We start from the raw sequence: 25,616 nt of genomic DNA on the forward strand, positions 1-25,616 counted from the left end.
TCTAGTAGCAGTTGAGTTGTCATGGCGACAGGTGACCTCATCGCTCTCTATGTGGTCACATGACTGCATTGGACCTTCTATGGGAAGGATTGTGTATCAGAGGTTTCTATGGTGATAAAAGGAGATTTCTCCATCCCATAATAATATCCTCCTTTTATTCCTGTCTAAAGACTCCAATCACAAGGCTTCACCAGACGCAGATTTTATCCTCTAATTCCAAATCTCCCGCCGAGTAATATCCCATAATAAATACAAATAATCATTATTATTGGGGGGGGGGACTCAACACTGATCAGTATTAACCCCCCAATGCTGGGGGTTATAATTCCTACCAGTGACCCCAATGTTGGGGGTTATAATTGCTGCCAGTGACCCCAATGTTGGGGGTTATAATTCCTACCAGTGACCCCAATGTTGGGGGTTATAATTGCTGCCAGTGACCCCAATGTTGGGGGTTATAATTCCTACCAGTGACCCCAATGTTGGGGGTTATAATTGCTGCCAGTGACCCCAATGCTGGGGGTTATAATTCCTACCAGTGACCCCAATGTTGGGGGTTATAATTGCTGCCAGTGACCCCAATGTTGGGGGTTATAATTCCTACCAGTGACCCCAATGTTGGGGGTTATAATTCCTACCAGTGACCCCAATGTTGAGGGTTATAATTGCTGCCAGTGACCCCAATGTTGGGGGTTATAATTCCTACCAGTGACCCCAATGTTGGGGGTTATAATTGCTGCCAGTGACCCCAATGTTGGGGGTTATAATTCCTACCAGTGACCCCAATGTTGGGGGTTATAATTGCTGCCAGTGACCCCAATGTTGGGGGTTATAATTGCTACCAGTGACCCCAATGTTGGGGGTTATCATTTCTACCAGTGACCCCAATGTTGGGGGTTATAATTCCTACCAGTGACCCCAATGTTGGGGGTTATAATCGCTACCAGTGACCCCAATGTTGGGGGTTATCATTTCTACCAGTGACCCCAATGTTGGGGTTATAATTGCTACCAGTGACCCCAATGTTGGGGGTTATAATTGCTACCAGTGACCCCAATGTTGGGGGTTATAATTCCTACCAGTGACCCCAATGTTGGGGGTTATAATTCCTACCAGTGACCCCAATGTTGGGGGTTATAATTCCTACCAGTGACCCCAATGTTGGGGGTTATAATTGCTGCCAGTGACCCCAATGTTGGGGGTTATAATTGCTGCCAGTGACCCCAATGTTGGGGTTATAATTGCTGCCAGTGACCCCAATGTTGGGGGTTATAATTCCTACCAGTGACCCCAATGTTGGGGGTTATAATTCCTACCAGTGACCCCAATGTTGAGGGTTATAATTGCTACCAGTGACCCCAATGTTGGGGGTTATAATTTCTACCAGTGACCCCAATGTTGGGGGTTATAATTGCTACCAGTGACCCCAATGTTGGGGGTTATAATTGCTGCCAGTGACCCCAATGTGAGGGTTATAATTCCTACCAGTGACCCCAATGTGAGGGTTATAATTCCTACCAGTGACCCCAATGTTGGGGGTTATAATTGCTACCAGTGACCCCAATGTTGGGGGTTATAATTGCTGCCAGTGACCCCAATGTTGGGGGTTATAATTCCTACCAGTGACCCCAATGTTGGGGGTTATAATTTCTACCAGTGACTCCAATGTGGGGGTTATAATTTCTACCAGTGACCCCAATGTTGGGGGTTATAATTTCTACCAGTGACCCCAATGTGGGGGTTATAATTTCTACCAGTGACCCCAATGTGGGGGGTTATAATTCCTACCAGTGACCCCAATGTGGGGGTTATAATTGCTACCAGTGACCCCAATGTTGGGGGTTATAATTGCTACCAGTGACCCCAATGTTGGGGGTTATAATTTCTACCAGTGACCCCAATGTTTGGGGTTTTAATTGCGACCAGTGACCCCAATGTTGGGGGTTATAATTGCTACCAGTGACCCCAATGTTGAGGGTTATAATTTCTACCAGTGACCCCAATGTTGGGGGTTATAATTGCTGCCAGTGACCCCAATGTTGGGGGTTATAATTTCAACCAGTGACCCCAATGTTGGGGGTTATAATTGCTACCAGTGACCCCCAATGTTTGGGGTTATAATTGCTACCAGTGACCCCAATGTTGAGGGTTATAATTTCTACCAGTGACCCCAATGTTGGGGGTTATAATTGCTGCCAGTGACCCCAATGTTGGGGGTTATAATTTCTACCAGTGACCCCAATGTTGGGGGTTATAATTGCTGCCAGTGACCCCAATGTTGGGGGTTATAATTGCTACCAGTGACCCCAATGTTGGGGGTTATAATTGCTACCAGTGACCCCAATGTTGAGGGTTATAATTGCTGCCAGTGACCCCAATGTTGGGGGTTATAATTGCTGCCAGTGACCCCAATGTTGGGGGTTATAATTCCTACCAGTGACCCCAATGTTGGAGGTTATAATTGCTGCCAGTGACCCCAATGTTGGGGGTTATAATTGCTGCCAGTGACCCCAATGTTGGGGGTTATAATTGCTACCAGTGACCCCAATGTTGGGGGTTATAATTTCTACCAGTGACCCCAATGTTGGGGGTTATAATTGCTGCCAGTGACCCCAATGTTGGGGTTATAATTGCTACCAGTGACCCCAATGTTGGGGGTTATAATTGCTACCAGTGACCCCAATGTTGGGGGTTATAATTCCTACCAGTGACCCCAATGTTGGGGGTTATAATTGCTACCAGTGACCCCAATGTTGGGGGTTATAATTCCTACCAGTGACCCCAATGTTGGGGGTTATAATTCCTACCAGTGACCCCAATGTTGGGGGTTATAATTTCTACCAGTGACCCCAATGTTGGGGGTTATAATTTCTACCAGTGACCCCAATGTTGGGGGTTATAATTGCTACCAGTGACCCCAATGTTTGGGGTTATAATTGCTGCCAGTGACCCCAATGTTGAGGGTTATAATTGCTACCAGTGACCCCAATGTTGGGGGTTATAATTTCTACCAGTGACCCCAATGTTGGGGGTTATAATTCCTACCAGTGACCCCAATGTTGGGGGTTATAATTTCTACCAGTGACCCCAATGTTGGAGGTTATAATTCCTACCAGTGACCCCAATGTTGGAGGTTATAATTGCTGCCAGTGACCCCAATGTTGGGGGTTATAATTCCTACCAGTGACCCCAATGTTGGGGGTTATAATTGCTACCAGTGACCCCAATGTTGGGGGTTATAATTCCTACCAGTGACCCCAATGTTGGGGGTTATAATTGCTGCCAGTGACCCCAATGTTGGGGGTTATAATTGCTGCCAGTGACCCCAATGTTGGGGGTTATAATTTCTACCAGTGACCCCAATGTTGGGGGTTATAATTGCTGCCAGTGACCCCAATGTTGGGGGTTATAATTGCTACCAGTGACCCCAATGTTGAGGGTTATAATTTCTACCAGTGACCCCAATGTTGGGGGTTATAATTCCTACCAGTGACCCCAATGTTGAGGGTTATAATTTCTACCAGTGACCCCAATGTTGGGGGTTATAATTGCTACCAGTGACCCCAATGTTGAGGGTTATAATTGCTACCAGTGACCCCAATGTTGGGGTTATAATTGCTGCCAGTGACCCCAATGTTGGGGGTTATAATTGCTACCAGTGATCCCAATGTTGGGGGTTATAATTGCTACCAGTGACCCCAATGTTGGGGGTTATAATTGCTGCCAGTGACCCCAATGTTGGGGGTTATAATTGCTGCCAGTGACCCCAATGTTGGGGGTTATAATTGCTGCCAGTGACCCCAATGTTGGGGGTTATAATTCCTACCAGTGACCCCAATGTTGGGGGTTATAATTGCTGCCAGTGACCCCAATGTTGGGGGTTATAATTTCTACCAGTGACCCCAATGTTGGGGGTTATAATTGCTGCCAGTGACCCCAATGTTGGGGGTTATAATTGCTGCCAGTGACCCCAATGTTGGGGTTATAATTGCTGCCAGTGACCCCAATGTTGGGGGTTATAATTCCTACCAGTGACCCCAATGTTGGGGGTTATAATTCCTACCAGTGACCCCAATGTTGAGGGTTATAATTGCTACCAGTGACCCCAATGTTGGGGGTTATAATTTCTACCAGTGACCCCAATGTTGGGGGTTATAATTGCTACCAGTGACCCCAATGTTGGGGGTTATAATTGCTGCCAGTGACCCCAATGTGAGGGTTATAATTCCTACCAGTGACCCCAATGTGAGGGTTATAATTCCTACCAGTGACCCCAATGTTGGGGGTTATAATTGCTACCAGTGACCCCAATGTTGGGGGTTATAATTGCTGCCAGTGACCCCAATGTTGGGGGTTATAATTCCTACCAGTGACCCCAATGTTGGGGGTTATAATTTCTACCAGTGACTCCAATGTGGGGGTTATAATTTCTACCAGTGACCCCAATGTTGGGGGTTATAATTTCTACCAGTGACCCCAATGTGGGGGTTATAATTTCTACCAGTGACCCCAATGTGGGGGGTTATAATTCCTACCAGTGACCCCAATGTGGGGGTTATAATTGCTACCAGTGACCCCAATGTTGGGGGTTATAATTGCTACCAGTGACCCCAATGTTGGGGGTTATAATTTCTACCAGTGACCCCAATGTTTGGGGTTTTAATTGCGACCAGTGACCCCAATGTTGGGGGTTATAATTGCTACCAGTGACCCCAATGTTGAGGGTTATAATTTCTACCAGTGACCCCAATGTTGGGGGTTATAATTGCTGCCAGTGACCCCAATGTTGGGGGTTATAATTTCAACCAGTGACCCCAATGTTGGGGGTTATAATTGCTACCAGTGACCCCCAATGTTTGGGGTTATAATTGCTACCAGTGACCCCAATGTTGAGGGTTATAATTTCTACCAGTGACCCCAATGTTGGGGGTTATAATTGCTGCCAGTGACCCCAATGTTGGGGGTTATAATTTCTACCAGTGACCCCAATGTTGGGGGTTATAATTGCTGCCAGTGACCCCAATGTTGGGGGTTATAATTGCTACCAGTGACCCCAATGTTGGGGGTTATAATTGCTACCAGTGACCCCAATGTTGAGGGTTATAATTGCTGCCAGTGACCCCAATGTTGGGGGTTATAATTGCTGCCAGTGACCCCAATGTTGGGGGTTATAATTCCTACCAGTGACCCCAATGTTGGAGGTTATAATTGCTGCCAGTGACCCCAATGTTGGGGGTTATAATTGCTGCCAGTGACCCCAATGTTGGGGGTTATAATTGCTACCAGTGACCCCAATGTTGGGGGTTATAATTTCTACCAGTGACCCCAATGTTGGGGGTTATAATTGCTGCCAGTGACCCCAATGTTGGGGTTATAATTGCTACCAGTGACCCCAATGTTGGGGGTTATAATTGCTACCAGTGACCCCAATGTTGGGGGTTATAATTCCTACCAGTGACCCCAATGTTGGGGGTTATAATTGCTACCAGTGACCCCAATGTTGGGGGTTATAATTCCTACCAGTGACCCCAATGTTGGGGGTTATAATTCCTACCAGTGACCCCAATGTTGGGGGTTATAATTTCTACCAGTGACCCCAATGTTGGGGGTTATAATTTCTACCAGTGACCCCAATGTTGGGGGTTATAATTGCTACCAGTGACCCCAATGTTTGGGGTTATAATTGCTGCCAGTGACCCCAATGTTGAGGGTTATAATTGCTACCAGTGACCCCAATGTTGGGGGTTATAATTTCTACCAGTGACCCCAATGTTGGGGGTTATAATTCCTACCAGTGACCCCAATGTTGGGGGTTATAATTTCTACCAGTGACCCCAATGTTGGAGGTTATAATTCCTACCAGTGACCCCAATGTTGGAGGTTATAATTGCTGCCAGTGACCCCAATGTTGGGGGTTATAATTCCTACCAGTGACCCCAATGTTGGGGGTTATAATTGCTACCAGTGACCCCAATGTTGGGGGTTATAATTCCTACCAGTGACCCCAATGTTGGGGGTTATAATTGCTGCCAGTGACCCCAATGTTGGAGGTTATAATTGCTGCCAGTGACCCCAATGTTGGGGGTTATAATTTCTACCAGTGACCCCAATGTTGGGGGTTATAATTGCTGCCAGTGACCCCAATGTTGGGGGTTATAATTGCTACCAGTGACCCCAATGTTGAGGGTTATAATTTCTACCAGTGACCCCAATGTTGGGGGTTATAATTCCTACCAGTGACCCCAATGTTGAGGGTTATAATTTCTACCAGTGACCCCAATGTTGGGGGTTATAATTGCTACCAGTGACCCCAATGTTGAGGGTTATAATTGCTACCAGTGACCCCAATGTTGGGGTTATAATTGCTGCCAGTGACCCCAATGTTGGGGGTTATAATTGCTACCAGTGATCCCAATGTTGGGGGTTATAATTGCTACCAGTGACCCCAATGTTGGGGGTTATAATTGCTGCCAGTGACCCCAATGTTGGGGGTTATAATTGCTGCCAGTGACCCCAATGTTGGGGGTTATAATTCCTACCAGTGACCCCAATGTTGGGGGTTATAATTGCTGCCAGTGACCCCAATGTTGGGGGTTATAATTTCTACCAGTGACCCCAATGTTGGGGGTTATAATTGCTGCCAGTGACCCCAATGTTGGGGGTTATAATTGCTGCCAGTGACCCCAATGTTGGGGGTTATAATTGCTGCCAGTCATGGTGGGTGACAGCTAATCACATGTAAACAGACTTGCTGGTTATCAGCAGTGCCGCCTGTTAGTGCCCATCAATGCTGCCTATCAGTTCTTATTAATGCTGCCTATTAGTGCCCATTAATTCCTGTTAGTGCCCATCAATGCCACCTATCGTTACTCATCAGTGCTGCCTATCAGTGTTTATCTATCCAACCTATCAGTGCCCATCGATCAATGCCGCCTGCCTCTCCAGCAGGTCTCTGAGCCGAGAGCGCGTCTCTCATACAGCTCACAGCCGCCATTGCCCGCCGTTCTCCCTTCTCCTACGGGATGAGAGAGGAGACAGCCGATCTGCTCCGTCTCCAACCCCCCCTCCCCCTCTCCTGTGTGTGCTCAGGGAGGGTTAGAGACAGCGGGTGCTAATAGTGCGTCCGCTGACACCAATGCTGGGGGTTATTAGTGCGTCCGCTGACACCAATGCTGGGGGTTATTAGTGTGTCCGCTGACACCAATGCTGGGGGTTAATAGTGCGTCTGCTGACACCAATGCTGGGGGTTATTAGTGCGTCCGCTGACACCAATGCTGGGGGTTATTAGTGCGTCCGCTGACACCAATGCTGGGGGTTATTAGTGCATCCTCTGACACCAATGCGGGGGGTTATTAGTGCGTCCGCTGACACCAATGCTGGGGGTTATTAGTGCGTCCGCTGACACCAATGCGGGGGGTTATTAGTGCGTCCGCTGACACCAATGCTGGGGGTTATTAGTGCGTCCGCTGACACCAATGCGGGGGGTTATTAGTGCGTCCGCTGACACCAATGCTGGGGGTTATTAGTGCATCCTCTGACACCAATGCGGGGGGTTATTAGTGCGTCCGCTGACACCAATGCTGGGGGTTATTAGTGCGTCCGCTGACACCAATGCGGGGGGTTATTAGTGCGTCCGCTGACACCAATGCTGGGTGCTAATAGTGCGTCCGCTGACACCGATGCTGGGGGTTATTAGTGCGTCCGCTGACACCAATGCTGGGGGTTATTAGTGCGTCCGCTGACACCAATGCTGGGGGTTATTAGTGCATCCGCTGACACCAATGCTGGTGGTTAATAGTGCGTCCGCTGACACCAATGCTGGGGGTTAATAGTGCGTCCGCTGACACCAATGCTGGGGGTTATTAGTGCATCCGCTGACACCAATGCTGGGGGTTATTAGTGCATCCGCTGACACCAATGCTGGGGGTTATTAGTGCATCCGCTGACACCAATGCTGGGGGTTAATAGTACGTCCGCTGACACCAATGCTGGGGGTTATTAGTGCGTCCGCTGACACCGATGCTGGGAGTTAATAGTACGTCCGCTGACACCAATGCTGGGGGTTAATAGTGCGTCCGCTGACACCAATGCTGGGGGTTAATAGTACGTCCGCTGACACCAATGCGGGGGGTTATTAGTGCATCCTCTGACACCAATGCTGGGGGTTATTAGTGCATCCGCTGACACCGATGCTGGGGGTTAATAGTGCGTCCGCTGACACCAATGCTGGGGGTTAATAGTGCGTCCGCTGACACCAATGCTGGGGGTTATTAGTGCATCCTCTGACACCAATGCTGGGGGTTATTAGTACTTCCTCTGACACCAATGCTGGGGGTTATTAGTGCGTCCGCTGACACCAATGCGGGGGGTTATTAGTGCGTCCGCTGACACCAATGCTGGGGGTTATTAGTGCGTCCGCTGACACCAATGCTGGGGGGTTATTAGTGCGTCCGCTGACACCAATGCTGGGGGTTATTAGTGCGTCCGCTGACACCAATGCTGGGGGTTATTAGTGCGTCCGCTGACACCAATGCTGGTGGTTAATAGTGCGTCCGCTGTCACCAATGCTGGGGGTTAATAGTGCGTCCGCTGACACCAATGCGGGGGGTTATTAGTGCGTCCGCTGACACCAATGCGGGGGGTTATTAGTGCGTCAGCTGACACCAATGCGGGGGGGTTATAAGTGCGTCCGCTGACACCAATGCGGGGGGTTATTAGTGCGTCAGCTGACACCAATGCGGGGGGTTATTAGTGCGTCCGCTGACACCAATGCTGGGGGTTAATAGTGCGTCCGCTGACACCAATGCTGGGGGTTAATAGTGCGTCCGCTGACACCAATGCGGGGGGTTATTAGTGCGTCCGCTGACACCAATGCTTGGGGTTATTAGTGCGTCCGCTGACACCAATGCTGGGGGTTATTAGTGCGTCCGCTGACACCAATGCTGGGGGTTATTAGTGCATCCTCTGACACCAATGCTGGGGGTTATTAGTGCGTCCGCTGACACCAATGCTGGGGGTTAATAGTGCGTCCGCTGACACCAATGCTGGGGGTTAATAGTGCGTCCGCTGACACCAATGCCGGGGGTTATTAGTGCGTCCGCTGACACCAATGCTGGGGGTTATTAGTGCGTCCGCTGACACCAATGCTGGGGGTTATTAGTGCGTCCGCTGACACCAATGCTGGGGGTTATTAGTGCGTCCGCTGACACCAATGCTTGGGGTTATTAGTGCGTCCGCTGACACCAATGCTGGGGGTTAATAGTGCGTCCGCTGACACCAATGCTGGGGGTTATTAGTGCGTCCGCTGACACCAATGCTGGGGGTTATTAGTGCGTCCGCTGACACCAATGCCGGGGGTTATTAGTGCGTCCGCTGACACCAATGCGGGGGGTTATTAGTGCGTCCGCTGACACCAATGCTTGGGGTTATTAGTGCGTCCGCTGACACCAATGCTGGGGGTTAATAGTGCGTCCGCTGACACCAATGCTGGGGGTTATTAGTGCGTCCGGTGACACCAATGCTGGGGGTTATTAGTGCGTCCACTGACACCAATGCTGGGGGTTAATAGTACGTCCGCTGACACCAATGCTGGGGGTTATTAGTGCGTCCGCTGACACCAATGCTGGGGGTTATTAGTGCGTCCGCTGACATCAATGCTGGGGGTTATTAGTGCGTCCGGTGACACCAATGCTGGGGGTTATTAGTGCGTCCGCTGACACCGATGCTGGGGGTTATTAGTGCGTCCGCTGACACCAATGCTGGGGGTTAATAGTACGTCTGCTGACACCAATGCTGGGGGTTATTAGTGTGTCCGCTGACACCAATGCGGGGGGTTATTAGTGCGTCCGCTGACACCAATGCTGGGGGTTATTAGTGCGTCCGCTGACACCAATGCTGGGGGTTATTAGTGCGTCTGCTGACACCAATGCTGGGGGTTATTAGTGCGTCCGCTGACACCAATGCGGGGGGTCAATAGTATGTCCGCTGACACCAATGCTGGGGGTTATTAGTGCGTCCGCTGACACCAATGCTGGGGGTTATTAGTACGTCCGCTGACACCAATGCTGGGGGTTATTAGTGTGTCCGCTGACACCAATGCGGGGGGTTATTAGTGCGTCCGCTGACACCAATGCTGGGGGTTATTAGTGCGTCCGCTGACACCAATGCTGGGGGTTAATAGTGCGTCCGCTGACACCAATGCTGGGGGTTATTAGTGCGTCCGCTGACACCAATGCTGGGGGTTAATAGTGCGTCCGCTGACACCAATGCTGGGGGTTATTAGTGCGTCCGCTGACACCAATGCTGGGGGTTAATAGTACGTCCGCTGACACCAATGCTGGGGGTTATTAGTGTGTCCGCTGACACCAATGCTGGGGGTTATTAGTGCGTCCGCTGACACCAATGCTGGGGGTTAATAGTACATCCGCTGACACCAATGCGGGGGGTTAATAGTGCGTCTGCTGACACCAATGCTGGGGGTTATTAGTGCGTCCGCTGACACCAATGCTGGGGGTTATTAGTGCGTCCGCTGACACCAATGCTGGGGGTTATTAGTGCGTCCGCTGACACCAATGCTGGGGGTTAATAGTGCGTCCGCTGACACCAATGCTGGGGGTTAATAGTGTGTCCGCTGACACCAATGCTGGGGGTTATTAGTGCGTCCGCTGACACCAATGCTGGGGGTTAATAGTGCGTCCGCTGACACCAATGCTGGGGGTTAATAGTGCGTCCGCTGACACCAATGCTGGGGGTTAATAGTGCGTCCGCTGACACCAATGCGGGGGGTTATTAGTGCATCCGCTGACACCAATGCTGGGGGTTAATAGTGCGTCCGCTGACACCAATGCTGGGGGTTAATAGTGCGTCCGCTGACACCAATGCTGGGGGTTATTAGTGCGTCCGCTGACACCAATGCTGGGGGTTAATAGTACGTCCGCTGACACCAATGCTGGGGGTTATTAGTGCGTCCGCTGACACCAATGCTGGGGGTTATTAGTGCGTCTGCTGACACCAATGCGGTGGGTTATTAGTGCGTCCGCTGACACCAATGCTGGGGGTTATTAGTGCGTCCGCTGACACCAATGCTGGGGGTTATAAGTGCGTCCGCTGACACCAATGCTGGGGGTTATTAGTGCGTCCGCTGACACCAATGCGGGGGGTTATTAGTGCGTCAGCTGACACCAATGCGGGGGGTTATAAGTGCGTCCGCTGACACCAATGCGGGGGGTTATTAGTGCGTCCGCTGACACCAATGCTGGGGGTTATTAGTGCGTCCGCTGACACCAGTGCTGGGGGTTATAAGTGCGTCCGCTGACACCAATGCGGGGGGTTATTAGTGCGTCCGCTGACACCAATGCGGGGGGTTATTAGTGCGTCAGCTGACACCAATGCGGGGGGTTATAAGTGCGTCCGCTGACACCAATGCGGGGGGTTATTAGTGCGTCAGCTGACACCAATGCGGGGGGTTATAAGTGCGTCCGCTGACACCAATGCTGGGGGTTATTAGTGCGTCCGCTGACACCAATGCGGGGGGTAATAGTGCGTCCGCTGATACCAATGCGGGGGGTTATTAGTGCGTCCGCTGACACCAATGCTGGGGGTTATTAGTGCGTCCGCTGACACCAATGCTGGGGGTTATTAGTGCGTCCGCTGACACCAATGCTGGGGGTTATTAGTGCGTCCGCTGACACCAATGCTGGGGGTTATTAGTGCGTCCGCTGACACCAATGCTGGGGGTTATAAGTGCGTCCGCTGACACCAATGCGGGGGTTATTAGTGCGTCAGCTGACACCAATGCTGGGGGTTAATAGTGCGTCCGCTGACACCAATGCTGGGGGTTATTAATGCGTCCGCTGACACCAATGCTGGGGGTTATTAGTGCGTCCGCTGACACCAATGCGGGGGGTTATTAGTGCGTCAGCTGACACCAATGCGGGGGGTTATAAGTGCGTCCGCTGACACCAATGCGGGGGGTTATTAGTGCGTCAGCTGACACCAATGCGGGGGGTTATAAGTGCGTCCGCTGACACCAATGCGGGGGGTTATTAGTGCGTCAGCTGACACCAATGCGGGGGGTTATAAGTGCGTCCGCTGACACCAATGCGGGGGGTTATTAGTGCGTCCGCTGACACCAATGCTGGGGGGTTATTAGTGCGTCCGCTGACACCAATGCTGGGGGGTTATTAGTGCGTCAGCTGACACCAATGCGGGGGGTTATAAGTGCGTCCGCTGACACCAATGCGGGGGGTTATTAGTGCGTCAGCTGACACCAATGCGGGGGGTTATTAGTGCGTCAGCTGACACCAATGCGGGGGGTTATAAGTGCGTCCGCTGACACCAATGCGGGGGGTTATAAGTGCGTCCGCTGACACCAATGCGGGGGGTTATAAGTGCGTCCGCTGACACCAATGCGGGGGGTTATAAGTGCGTCAGCTGACACCAATGCGGGGGGTTATAAGTGCGTCAGCTGACACCAATGCTGGGGGTTATTAGTGCGTCAGCTGACACCAATGCGGGGGGTTATAAGTGCGTCCGCTGACACCAATGCTGGGGGGTTATTAGTGCGTCAGCTGACACCAATGCGGGGGGTTATAAGTGCGTCCGCTGACACCAATGCGGGGGGGTTATTAGTGCGTCAGCTGACACCAATGCGGGGGGTTATTAGTGCGTCAGCTGACACCAATGCGGGGGGTTATAAGTGCGTCCGCTGACACCAATGCGGGGGGTTATAAGTGCGTCCGCTGACACCAATGCGGGGGGTTATAAGTGCGTCCGCTGACACCAATGCGGGGGGTTATTAGTGCGTCCGCTGACACCAATGCGGGGGGTTAATAGTGCGTCCGCTGACACCAATGCGGGGGGTTATAAGTGCGTCCGCTGACACCAATGCGGGGGGTTATAAGTGCGTCCGCTGACACCAATGCTGGGGGTTATAAGTGCGTCCGCTGACACCAATGCTGGGGGTTATAAGTGCGTCAGCTGACACCAATGCTGGGGGTTATTAGTGCGTCCGCTGACACCAATGCGGGGGGTTATTAGTGCGTCCGCTGACACCAATGCGGGGGGTTATTAGTGCGTCCGCTGACACCAATGCTGGGGGTTATTAGTGCGTCAGCTGACACCAATGCGGGGGGTTATTAGTGCGTCAGCTGACACCAATGCTGGGGGTTATTAGTGCGTCCGCTGACACCAATGCGGGGGGTGAAAATCAGAGGTGTTCTGTCACATTAGGGACCATGTGAGGTCAGCAGGTTTGCTGCGGCTTTAAAAAGGTAACATGTAAACAGTCCGTCGGATTTGCAAACACTCTATATAAACAAATAAGCTCCGTTTTGTGTTGAAAATAAGTGAAATCTAAAACTCCGGTGGGTGTAACAAGATGTCCGCTTCCCCCTTCTCACTCAATCATTACTGTGCAATGGAGTGTGGGGTGTAGCAAGATGGAGGCGAGTAAACGTCACTTCCGCAGCAATCTATGATGGGGAGCGGAAGGAAGAACAGGGGGGCGGAGCGGTGTTCAGGTGGAGGATTTCCGCCATATTGTCGTAGCCTCATAGTACCAGGATACAAGTGTGGTCCACACAAACATGGCGGAGAAGGGCGGGGTCAGGATTCTATGAAGTAGTTGGGCCTCTACCGGGGAGAGGAGCTTATTGGGGCGTGGTGTGATGCGTAAAAAGGGGGCGGGGTCCGCACTGTATAGACAGGAGCGCCCTCTGCCGGTGGTCAGTGAAGGTGAAGTGACGGTAATGGCGGCGCTCGCGGTTCGGTGCTCCAGGAGGCTCCTCCCACTTCTGGGGGCGCCCCGACCCCTCCATACCAGCCCGGGAAACCCCTCCGCCAGGGTGGCCGTGGTCTGTATCCCCCTCTGTGTATAATATCCTCCCTATACAATGTATATAATCTCCTGCAATATGGACTGTCTGATCTCCCCCCCCCATTGTGGTGGAAATTTGAAGATGTATTTAATATGTATTGTCATAATGGCACCCAGTCTTAGTAATGTCACAACCCGCTCTAAATAGAACTGACTGGGGCAGTCTGAGGCTGGTTGAATCTCGTCTGGTAGTAGAAAATGTCTTGAGGTTGGAGTGTGATGTTTGCGGCGTGGGTGTATGTCCGCTAACGAGGGGCCCTCTGTGCATTTAGCACCGACGATCGTTGAGGAGGGGATGCGCTCACGCCGCAAGCACACGAGTGGTTATGGACAGATGTGCGCTCTTATCTGGGTCTTGTCTGATCAGCAGGGCTTGCGATTCGTGGCGTACGCCTGTAGATAGCTTCCTTTCCACCTTAATAAGGGTATAATCTGGATATGCATTATTCTATGGAATGGCGCAGATTAGGATTCTATCAGGCGATTAATATTAAGAGCTTATGGACGTTTCTGGAGGGGCACATGCGCTCCCCGCCCGGACACGCCCATAAGACTTTAGCAGCATTGTATGTACTTCTATGCATTGTATTGTATCCATTGTATTTTATTCTATTCATGTATTCTATGGGACTTCCTGTTAGAAGGAACGTCCTTATATGGTGTTAGCTGTGTCAGTGGAACATCATGTGTTAACCACTCCCATGAGGGAGGTGTTTAATGGGTGCAGTGAGCACTTCCTGTTTTGGGTAAATAAAAGGTGCTTGGCTGAGCCTTTGGGCAGTCATGCTGGCAGAATGATATGAGCACAGGCTGGTGATGGTGTCCCTTTGTATGAATGGCAGAGAATGATGGTGAGTGAATATATTTAGCTTAAATAAGCATTATTTCATTAAGACTGGATGCTGTGCTTTATAGCACAGGGCAAAATGGCGCTGTGCTCTGCGTATGGCCTATTTTGCCACCACACCCATACAATGTATATAATCTCCTGCAATATGGACTGTCTGATCTCCTCCTGTATGATACATATATATATATATATATAACAATGCGTGACCTGCAAGGAGCTCCGCCCACTTAATGGCGTGTATACCCCTCCCCCATATAGAGTGTGCCTCTATTCCCATCCATAGAGGGACACCAAACATCTTATACTGCCACCTACAGGAGGACACAGGAAACCAAGATATCTAAACCCCTCCCACTCCCAAGATAAACCCCTCCCACTCCCAGCATGTCCTCGGGGGACGGACATCTTCTGCTCTTGTGGCTCCTCCTGTTCTTGTTGGCCCCATTTTGTCTTTCAGGACTCGGAGTGATCTCCATCAGATGAGGCAGGAGGCCCGGATTGTGAGGGACGGGGACACCCCCGAGTCTCTGATTCCACTAGGTCTATCCTCAGACATGGAGGACCCGACTTGTACAGTACTAGGCTAGGAAGGTCTATTGGAGGATATACTTTGTGGTGAATCTCTGGGGTTCCTTCCCTGGGACTCATCGTCTCCTGCAGGTGAGGAGACCACTTCCCGTGAGGTCTAATATCAGACATGGAGGACACATGGATGGTCAGTCTTGGCGGTTGGAACCCTGGAGGGTCTTCATGGGACTGATCCTTTCATACCGTGTCCTTCCCACCCCCCCCCCCCCCCCAGGTCTAATATCAGACATGGAGGACGTGCTTCACATGGGGAGTCTTGGGGGTTCCACCAGTGGAGTTTCTCTGGGATAAATCCTCGCCTACAATTATCCGGGGCAGGAAGTCCTCCACCCATTGGACGTATCCTCAGACATGGAGGACGTGCTTCACATGGGGAGTCTTGGGGCGAGTGTCTTGGGGCCGAGTCTTGGGGGTTCCACCAGTGGAGTTCCTCTGTGGGATGAATCCTCGCCTACAATGATGAAGGGCAGGAAGTCCTCCACCCATTGGAAGTATCCTCAGACATGGGGGACGTGCTTCACATGGGGAGTCTTGGTTCTTCCACCTCAGGCGTGGGACAAACCCTTTTCCTACAATGCTGAAGACTAGGAAGTCCTCTTCCCACAAGGTCCCTCCCCCAACATGGAAGCCCTCCGTCATGTGTGAGCGCCGGGTATCCCCCCCAGGATCTTCCCCATGGGATGTTTCCTCTTCTCCGGCCCTCGGCACTATTCTGGGTCGGGATTTCTGTCTACTTCCTTTCAGGGACTGTGTGTCTCTCTGCCTCCTTGATTAGGACCTTTTGTATAGGGGGGTGTCCAATGTGCCCCCCCCCCATCCATGACTCCAGGAGACCTGAATGTGGTTCTCTCTGCACTTCTGTAATCCATCAGAGACGTCTTTCTCTCTTCTACTCCCACCCACAAAGTGACATTCCTTGTAGCCTCACCTCTGCGAGACGCGACGGTCTAGCGGGCTTTTGCTGCACTCAACCCTTTCTGGTTCTGCACAGGATCAGGAGGAGTGTAGAGGCCGAGGGCCTTCTTCTTCTTCTCCGAGGACCTCCTTGTTCTCTGAGGACCTCCTCCTTCTTCTCCGAGGACCTCCTCCTTCTTCTCCGAGGACCTCCTTCTTCTTCTTCTTCTCCGAGGACCTCCTTCTTCTTCTTCTTCTCCGAGGACCTCCTTCTTCTTCTTCTCCGAGGACCTCCTTCTTCTTCTTCTCCGAGGACCTCCTTCTTCTTCTTCTCCGAGGACCTCCTCCTTCTTCTCCGAGGACCTCCTCCTTCTTCTCCGAGGACTTCCTTCCTTCTTCGAGGACTTCCTCCTCCTTCTCCGAGGACCTCCTCCTCCTTCTTCTCCGAGGACCTCCTCCTTCTTCTCCGAGGACTTCCTCCTTCTTTTTCGAGGACCTCCTTCTTCTCCGAGGACCTCCTCTTTCTTCTCCGAGGACCTCCTCTTTCTTCTCCGAGGACCTCCTTCTCCGAGAACCTCCTCCTTCTTCTCCGAGGACCTCCTCCTTCTTCTCCAAGGACCTCCTCCTCCGAGGACCTCCTCCTTCTTCTCCGAGGACCTCCTCCTCCTTCTTCTCCGAGGACCTCCTCCTCCTTCAAGGACTTCCTTCTTCTCTAAGGTAGTTCTGCCTTTCACTAGGACATTGTCCCTCCATCCCTCTGTCTGGCTGAAGTTCAGCAAAAGGAAATTTCCTCCAATGCCTGGAAGAGGTTGAGGCTGCAAGAGTCTATCCTCCGCCAAGGACTGTCATTCCAGCCTATGGTCCCAAGGGCCGGGGTCCCGACTTTCCTGACAAGGTGCTCTCTACTAGATCTCTGGTTGTCTCTCGGGCTTCACACCGTCAAGGACCGGTCTCCCGGATTCCAAGGTTTCCAGCCGGTCTTCTAGTCCCACATTCTGAGTTCTGTCCCCGCCACTGAAATATTCCGTACAGTGCCGCAAAGATCGGGGGTCACCAGTCCCCGTACCCACAGACTCTGAGAGGTAACACATGGGAGTGGGGTCAGGAGCAGGGACCTTCTGCAGGGTATCATTCCCCCCCCCCCCAGTCCAGACTGCCCTCCCCCGTCCTTCTCCTCCAGCATCGTTCTCATCTGACATCTCATGTCTGTCTGCAGGTTCTGTCCGGCTGTGGAGTCTATGATGGGACCGAAATCCACGAGGCCTCAGCGTAAGTTCAACTATCTGCCCTGTACACCCCCCCCCAACTATCTGCCCTGTACACCTCCCCCCCCAACTATCTGCCCTGTACACCCCCCCAACTATCTGCCCTGTACACCCCCCCAACTATCTGCCCTGTACACCCCCCCCCCAACTATCTGCCCTGTACACCTCCCCCCCCAACTATCTGCCCTGTACACCCCCCCAACTATCTGCCCTGTACACCCCCCCAACTATCTGCCCTGTACACCCCCCCCCAACTATCTGCCCTGTACACCCCCCCCCCCCAACTATCTGCCCTGTACACCCCCCAACTATCTGCCCTGTACCCCCCCCCCCAACTATCTGCCCTGTACACCCCCCCCCCAACTATCTGCCCTGTACACCTCCCCCCCCAACTATCTGCCCTGTACACCCCCCAACTATCTGCCCTGTACACCTCCCCCCACCCCAACTATCTGCCCTGTACCCCCCACCCTAACTATCTTCCCTGTCCCCCCCCCCCCCAACTATCTGCCCTGTACACCTCCCCCCACCCCAACTATCTTCCCTGTACCCCCCCCCCCCAACTATCTGCCCTGTACACCTCCCCCCCCCCCCAACTATCTGCCCTGTACACCTCCCCCCACCCCAACTATCTGCCCTGTACACCTCCCCCACCCTAACTATCTTCCCTGTACCCCCCCCCCCCAACTATCTGCCCTGTACACCTCCCCCCCCAACTATCTGCCCTGTACACCCCCCCAACTATCTGCCCTGTACACCCCCCCAACTATCTGCCCTGTACACCTCCCCCCACCCCAACTATCTGCCCTGTACACCTCCCCCCACCCCAACTATCTGCCCTGTACCCCCCCACCCTAACTATCTTCCCTGTACACCCCCCCCCCCCAACTATCTGCCCTGTACACCTCCCCCCACCCCAACTATCTGCCCTGTACACCCCCCCAACTATCTGCCCTGTACACCCCCCCCAAATATCTGCCCTGTACACCCCCCAACTATCTGCCCTGTACACCCCCCCCCAACTATCTGCCCTGTATACCCCCCCCCCCCAACTATCTGCCCTGTACACCTCCCCCCACCCCAACTATCTGCCCTGTACACCCCCCCAACTATCTGCCCTGTACCCCCCCCCCAAATATCTGCCCTGTACACCCCCCAACTATCTGCCCTGTACACCCCCCCCAACTATCTGCCCTGTATACCCCCCCCCCAACTATCTGCCCTGTACACCTCCCCCCACCCCAACTATCTGCCCTGTACACCTCCCCCCCACCCCAACTATCTGCCCTGTACACCTCCCCCCACCCCAACTATCTGCCCTGTACACCCCCCAACTATCTGCCCTGTACACCTCCCCCCCACCCCAACTATCTGCCCTGTACACCTCCCCCCACCCCAACTATCTGCCCTGTACACCCCCCAACTATCTGCCCTGTACACCTCCCCCCACCCTAACTATCTTCCCTGTACACCCCCCCCCCCCAACTATCTGCCCTGTACACCTCCCCCCACCCCAACTATCTGCCCTGTACACCCCCCCAACTATCTGCCCTGTACACCCCCCCCAAATATCTGCCCTGTACACCCCCCAACTATCTGCCCTGTACACCCCCCCCCCCAACTATCTGCCCTGTATACCCCCCCCAACTATCTGCCCTGTACACCTCCCCCCACCCCAACTATCTGCCCTGTACACCTCCCCCCCACCCCAACTATCTGCCCTGTACACCTCCCCCCACCCCAACTATCTGCCCTGTACCCCCCCCAACTATCTGCCCTGTACACCCCCCCCCAACTATCTGCCCTGTACCCCCCCCCCCCAACTATCTGCCCTGTACACCTCCCCCCACCCCAACTATCTGCCCTGTACACCCCCCCCCAACTATCTGCCCTGTACACCTCCCCCCACCCCAACTATCTGCCCTGTACACCCCCCCCCCAACTATCTGCCCTGTACACCTCCCCCCACCCCAACTATCTGCCCTGTACACCCCCCCCCCAACTATCTGCCCTGTACCCCCCCCCCCACCCCAACTATCTGCCCTGTACACCCCCCAACTATCTGCCCTGTACACCTCCCCCCACCCCAACTATCTGCCCTGTACACCCCCCAACTATCTGCCCTGTACACCTCCCCCCACCCTAACTATCTTCCCTGTACTCCCCCCACCCCAACTATCTGCCCTGTACACCGCCCCCCCCCCAACTATCTGCCCTGTACACCCCCCCCCAACTATCTGCCCTGTACACCCCCCAACTATCTGCCCTGTACACCCCCCCCAACTATCTGCCCTGTACACCCCCCCAAATATCTGCCCTGTACACCCCCCAACTATCTGCCCTGTAACCTCCCCCAACTATCTGCCCTGTACAACCCCCCCCAACTATCTGCCCTGTACACCCCCCCCCCCCCCAACTATCTGCCCTGTACACCCCCCCCCCCCCCCCCAACTATCTGCCCTGTACACCTTCTAGCCTGATTTTTATATATATATATATATATATATATATATATATATATATATATATATATATATATATATATATATATAATCATATCCTCACCCTCCACCTCCCCCACACTGGGCCCTTTATCTAGACCTTCAACCCGAGACGGGTCCTCACCCTCCACCACCCATATGAAGGGCCCCCTTTCCCCTCCTTTTTCTATGAGCTGAGACGGGTCCTCTTTTCCCAATCTTCTAACACCTGAGTCTTCACCCCGTCTTTTCTTCAAAATGGTCTCTAAAACAGATGCTCCCCTCCCCATCTTCTGTCAGGTGGAGTTCCCCACAACTTCCCTCCCAAACTTCACTGGCTCTATTCACTTCTTCTTTATAGGCCTTTATCCAAACTCCTCCAGTGTCCTCACCCGGGACCTCATTCTCACCCTTGCTGTGATAGGTGAAGGACATGTCCTGCTCCTCGATGGTGCCTTCACCTTGTCCTTCATTGACCTCTGACCCCTCTGCTTCTCCAGTCGTACAGACCTTTGACCTTTTCCTCTTTCTGCTTGACCTCTGACCCCTCTGCTTCTCCATTTTACAGACCTTTCCTCTTTCTGTTTGACCTCTGACCCCCCCCCCCCTATCTTTTCTCTCCTCAGTATTCTTGTCCACCTGAGCCGCCAGGGGGCCGAAGTGAAGATGTTTGCCCCGGACATCCCTCAGATGCACGTCATCGATCACAGCAAGGGGCAGCCCAGCCAGGAGAGCAGGTGGGGGGTCCTTCTCTTTCTCTGTAGTCTGTAGATGATGACCTCACACTGGAAGGTGATTGGTCTGTAGATGTCCTCACACTGGGGGTTGGAAGGTGATTGGTCTGTAGATGATGACCTCACACTGGGGGTTGGAAGGTGATTGGTCTGTAGATGATGTCCTCACACTGGGGGTTGGAAGGTGATTGGTCTGTAGATGGTGTCCTCACACTGGGGGTTGGAAGGTGATTGGTCTGTAGATGATGTCCTCACACTGGGGGTTGGAAGGGGATTGGTCTGTAGATGTCCTCACACTGGGGGTTGGAAGGTGATTGGTCTGTAGATGTCCTCACACTGGGGGTTGGAAGGTGATTGGTCTGTAGATGACCTCACACTGGGGGTTGGAAGGGGATTGGTCTGTAGATGGTGTCCTCACACTGGGGGTTGGAAGGGGATTGGTCTGTAGATGGTGTCCTCACACTGGGGGTTGGAAGGCGATTGGTCTGTAGATGGTGTCCTCACACTGGGGGTTGGAAGGTGATTGGTCTGTAGATGATGTCCTCACACTGAAAGGCGATTGGTCTGTAGATGATGACCTCACACTGGGGGTTGGAAGGTGATTGGTCTGTAGATGGTGTCCTCACACTGGGGGTTGGAAGGTGATTGGTCTGTAGATGGGGTCCTCACACTGGGGATTGGAAGGCGATTGGTCTGTAGATGATGTCCTTACACTGGGGGTTAGAAGGTGATTGGTCTGTAGATGATGTCCTCATACTGGGGGTTGGAAGGGGATTGGTCTGTAGATGTCCTCACACTGGGGGTTGGAAGGTGATTGGTCTGTAGATGATGTCCTTACACTGGGGGTTAGAAGGTGATTGGTCTGTAGATGGTGTCCTCATACTGGGGGTTGGAAGGGGATTGGTCTGTAGATGTCCTCACACTGGGGGTTGGAAGGTGATTGGTCTGTAGATGATGTCCTCACACTGGGGGTTGGAAGGTGATTGGTCTGTAGATGATGTCCTCACACTGGGGGTTGGAAGGTGATTGGTCTGTAGATGATGTCCTCACACTGGGGGTTGGAAGGTGATTGGTCTGTAGATGGTGTCCTCATACTGGGGGTTGGAAGGGGATTGGTCTGTAGATGGTGTCCTCACACTGGGGGTTGGAAGGTGATTGGTCTGTAGATGATGTCCTCACACTGGGGGTTAGAAGGTGATTGGTCTGTAGATGATGTCCTCATACTGGGGGTTGGAAGGTGATTGGTCTGTAGATGATGTCCTTACACTGGGGGTTGGAAGGTGATTGGTCTGTAGATGGTGTCCTCATACTGGGGGTTGAAAGGGGATTGGTCTGTAGATGTCCTCACACTGGAAGGTGATTGGTCTGCTGTCTCTCCATGCAGGAACGTATTGGTGGAATCGGCCCGACTCGCTCGCGGTGACATCACAGCCTTGTCCAAGCTGAGCGCCAAGGATCACGATGCAATCATCTTTCCTGGAGGTTTCGGAGCAGCAAAGAACCTGTGAGTATGGAAGGAACGTCATGTCCGTGAATCCCGGGATCAATGAGTGATCAGAACCCTCCGTGTTGGGCGGACCTTCTCTGGTAGGAACACCCCGTATGTGTGACATCATGTGACACAGGCAGGGAGTCCGCAGCAAATAATGGCTGTAGTACTTGTCTTTTCATGGAGGACATGCTGCTCGTGGTTCCCTTCAATGCTGCTTACATTTCTAAAGGTCTCGGCTCCGGTTATGTGATTTGTTTATAAGGGGGAATTGGCTGATTTTTCCCCTCAGCGGAGATCCCCGGCATTGGCCTCACTGGAGGGAGCTCAGAGCAGCATTTTCTCCCAGAAATACCGGTATATCCGCTTTACACCTTCATTGGAATAGAAGTCCATTTCTCATTCAGCTGTGACCGGTCCTATTTATCATTGTGTGATCCGAATTCTCAATCATATTGTGGATTCCAGTCTGACCCCGCCTCTTCCTCTCTCAGCTCCTCCTTTGCGGTGGATGGCGAGTCGTGCAGCATTCACAACGAGGTGGAGCGAGTTCTTCTGGACTTCAGGAAAGCAGACAAGCCAATCGGGTGAGTGCATGGCCACCGAAGAGGGCGTCGCCCACTGGTCTTCCTGCCCAGCTTTTTACTGATTGGATGAGAGGTCAGAGCCCAACTTCTCACACTGCAGTCAGGAAGCCCCCTGAGTTGTCTGTTGGGGTCCCTCCCTGGTTGTGGCTGTCCTATGATGGTGGTGGTGATGGATGTAATGATGATGATGATGGCGGTGGTGGTGGTGGGTGTGATAATGATGGTGGGTGTTTTGGTGGTGGGTGGGTGTCATTCGATGGTGGGTGTAATGATGATGGTGGTGGGTGTTGTCGTGGTGATGATGATGGTGGTGGGTCTTTTGGTGGTGGGTGTCATTCGATGGTGGTGGGTGTGATGGTGGTGGTGGTGGTGGGTGGGTGGCTGTCATTCGATGGTGGTGGGTGTGATGATGATGATGATGATGGTGTGTGTCATGTGATGAGGATGGTGGGTGTTGTGGTGGGTGTCATTCGATGGTGGTGGGTGTTGTGGTGATGATGGTGATGGTGGTGGGTGTGATGATGATGGTGGGTGACATGTCGGTGGTCCTCCACTCTCTTACCCAGGCTGTGCTGTATCGCTCCGGTCCTGGCGGCGAAGGTGATCCCCGGTGTGGAGGTGACGGTGGGACAGGAGGAAGAACAGGGAGGAAAATGGCCGCATTGTGGGACCTCCAAAGCCATCCAAGCCATGGGAGGAAAGCACAGCGCCAAGGAGGTGCACATATCCTTCTGTGTATGGGTCTCATCCATAGGTGGGGGGGGAGGGGGAGGTGCACATATCCTTCTGTGTATGGGTCTCATCCATAGGTGGGGGGGAGGGGGGGGTGCACATATCCTTCTGTGTATGGGCCTCGTCCATAGGTGGGGGGAGGGGGAGGTGCACATATCCTTCTGTGTATGGGTCTCATCCATAGGTGGGGGGAGGGGGAGGTGCACATATCCTTCTGTGTATGGGTCTCATCCATAGGTGGGGGGAGGGGGAGGTGCACATATCCTTCTGTGTATGGGCCTCGTCCATAGGTGAGGGGGAGGGGGAGGTGCACATATCCTTCTGTGTATGGGCCTCGTCCATAGGTGGGGGGGAGGGGGAGGTGCACATATCCTTCTGTGTATGGGCCTCATCCATAGGTGGGGGGGGGGGGAGGGGCACATATCCTTCTGTGTATGGGCCTCATCCATAGGTGGGGGGGAGGGGGAGGTGCACATATCCTTCTGTGTATGGGTCTCATCCATAGGTGGGGGGGAGGGGGAGGTGCACATATCCTTCTGTGTATGGGTCTCATCCATAGGTGGGGGGAGGGGGAGGTGCACATATCCTTCTGTGTATGGGCCTCATCCACAGGTGGGGGGGAGGGGGAGGGGCACATATCCTTCTGTGTATGGGCCTCATCCATAGGTGGGGGGGGGGGGAGGTGCACATATCCTTCTGTGTATGGGCCTCATCCATAGGTGGGGGGGAGGGGGGGGTGCACATATCCTTCTGTGTATGGGTCTCATCCATAGGTGGGGGGAGGGGGAGGTGCACATATCCTTCTGTGTATGGGCCTCATCCATAGGTGGGGGGGGGGGGGGGGGTGCACATATCCTTCTGTGTATGGGCCTCGTCCATAGGTGGGGGGGAGGGGGAGGTGCACATATCCTTCTGTGTATGGGTCTCATCCATAGGTGGGGGGGAGGGGGAGGTGCACATATCCTTCTGTGTATGGGTCTCATCCATAGGTGGGGGGAGGGGGAGGTGCACATATCCTTCTGTGTATGGGCCTCGTCCATAGGTGGGGGGAGGGGGAGGTGCACATATCCTTCTGTGTATGGGCCTCATCCATAGGTGGGGGGAGGGGGAGGTGCACATATCCTTCTGTGTATGGGCCTCATCCATAGGTGGGGGGAGGGGGAGGTGCACATATCCTTCTGTGTATGGGTCTCATCCATAGGTGGGGGGAGGGGGAGGTGCACATATCCTTCTGTGTATGGGCCTCGTCCATAGGTTGGGGGGAGGGGGAGGTGCACATATCCTTCTGTGTATGGGCCTCATCCATAGGTGGGGGAGGGGGAGGTGCACATATCCTTCTGTGTATGGGCCTCATCCATAGGTGGGGGGGAGGGGGAGGGGGAGGTGCACATATCCTTCTGTGTATGGGCCTCATCCATAGATATAAGGGAGCATTGTGGAGAAGGTTCCCAGAGCCCAGGAAGTGGGGGCGATGGGGGGTAATGGAGGTCTCTGCACCCCCTCCCACCTGTCATCCTAGTGAGGTCACACACAATGAGATTGTTGTAGTTCTGTCCATGGTTTGCTTCCCTTAACCCTCTCCCTCCCACGAGGTCCATGTGGACAAGGCACACAAAGTGGTCACCACTCCGGCCTTCATGGGTCAGGCTCCTCTGCACACCATATTTGATGGGATCGGATCCATGGTGTCCAACGTCCTCAAACTGACCGGAAAGTGAAGAACCCGTCCCTGCCGCGGGCCAATTGCACAGCTCCCCGGGGGTCACATGACGTGGACAGCTCCCCGGGGGTCACATGACAATGAAATGAATGTATTCTGTATCAGACTGTAATCTGCAATAAATTCTCCTTAGCAGAGGTAATCGGTGGCCTTTTCTACAGGTGGGGGAGGGGTATACCAGAGCGTACACATGGACTACGGGGGGGGGGGGGGGGGGGGACAGGACTGGTCAGTGAGTGTCTGTGGAGGGGGTCGGGGGCTGGTCAGGGAGTCTCTGTGGAGGGGGTCAGCGAGTCTCTGTGGAGGGGGTCGGGGACTGGTCGGTGAGTCTCTGTGGAGGGGGTGGGGGACTGGTCAGTGAGTCTCTGTGGAGGGGGTCTGGGACTGGTCAGTGAGTCTCT

General features: G+C 53.1%; 1 protein-coding gene across 3 annotated transcripts; it reads left to right on the plus strand.

Moving 5' to 3' along the window:
- Positions 1 to 13,703: 13,703 nt before the first annotated feature.
- On the plus strand, positions 13,704 to 25,283 carry LOC120921632 (glutamine amidotransferase-like class 1 domain-containing protein 3A, mitochondrial). 3 transcript variants are annotated; one of them, XM_040334146.1, is made up of 7 exons: positions 13,704 to 13,853; positions 17,425 to 17,477; positions 20,580 to 20,690; positions 22,072 to 22,191; positions 22,671 to 22,763; positions 23,330 to 23,486; positions 25,085 to 25,283. In XM_040334146.1, the coding sequence occupies exons 1-7, from the start codon at positions 13,749 to 13,751 to the stop codon at positions 25,211 to 25,213; spliced, it is 768 nt and encodes a 255-aa protein (XP_040190080.1). In that variant the 5' UTR covers positions 13,704 to 13,748; the 3' UTR covers positions 25,214 to 25,283. The 3 variants fall into 3 exon arrangements, with proteins under 3 accessions (XP_040190080.1, XP_040190083.1, XP_040190082.1); XM_040334149.1 differs by having other exon boundaries at positions 13,723 to 13,745; XM_040334148.1 differs by lacking the exon at positions 13,704 to 13,853 and adding an exon at positions 17,080 to 17,103.
- Positions 25,284 to 25,616: the final 333 nt, after the last annotated feature.

Source organism: Rana temporaria (assembly GCF_905171775.1).
Source record: "Rana temporaria chromosome 2 unlocalized genomic scaffold, aRanTem1.1 chr2k, whole genome shotgun sequence".
NCBI lineage: Eukaryota > Metazoa > Chordata > Amphibia > Anura > Ranidae > Rana > Rana temporaria.

Bases quoted from the DNA above. Each gene is read 5' to 3' on its own strand.
- LOC120921632 (XM_040334146.1), top strand. From the start codon at position 13,749: ATGGCGGCGCTCGCGGTTCGGTGCTCCAGGAGGCTCCTCCCACTTCTG. The intron at 20,691-22,071 runs GTGGGGGGTCCT...CTCTCCATGCAG, and splicing joins CAGCCCAGCCAGGAGAGCAG to GAACGTATTGGTGGAATCGG. The intron at 22,192-22,670 runs GTGAGTATGGAA...TTCCTCTCTCAG, and splicing joins TTCGGAGCAGCAAAGAACCT to CTCCTCCTTTGCGGTGGATG.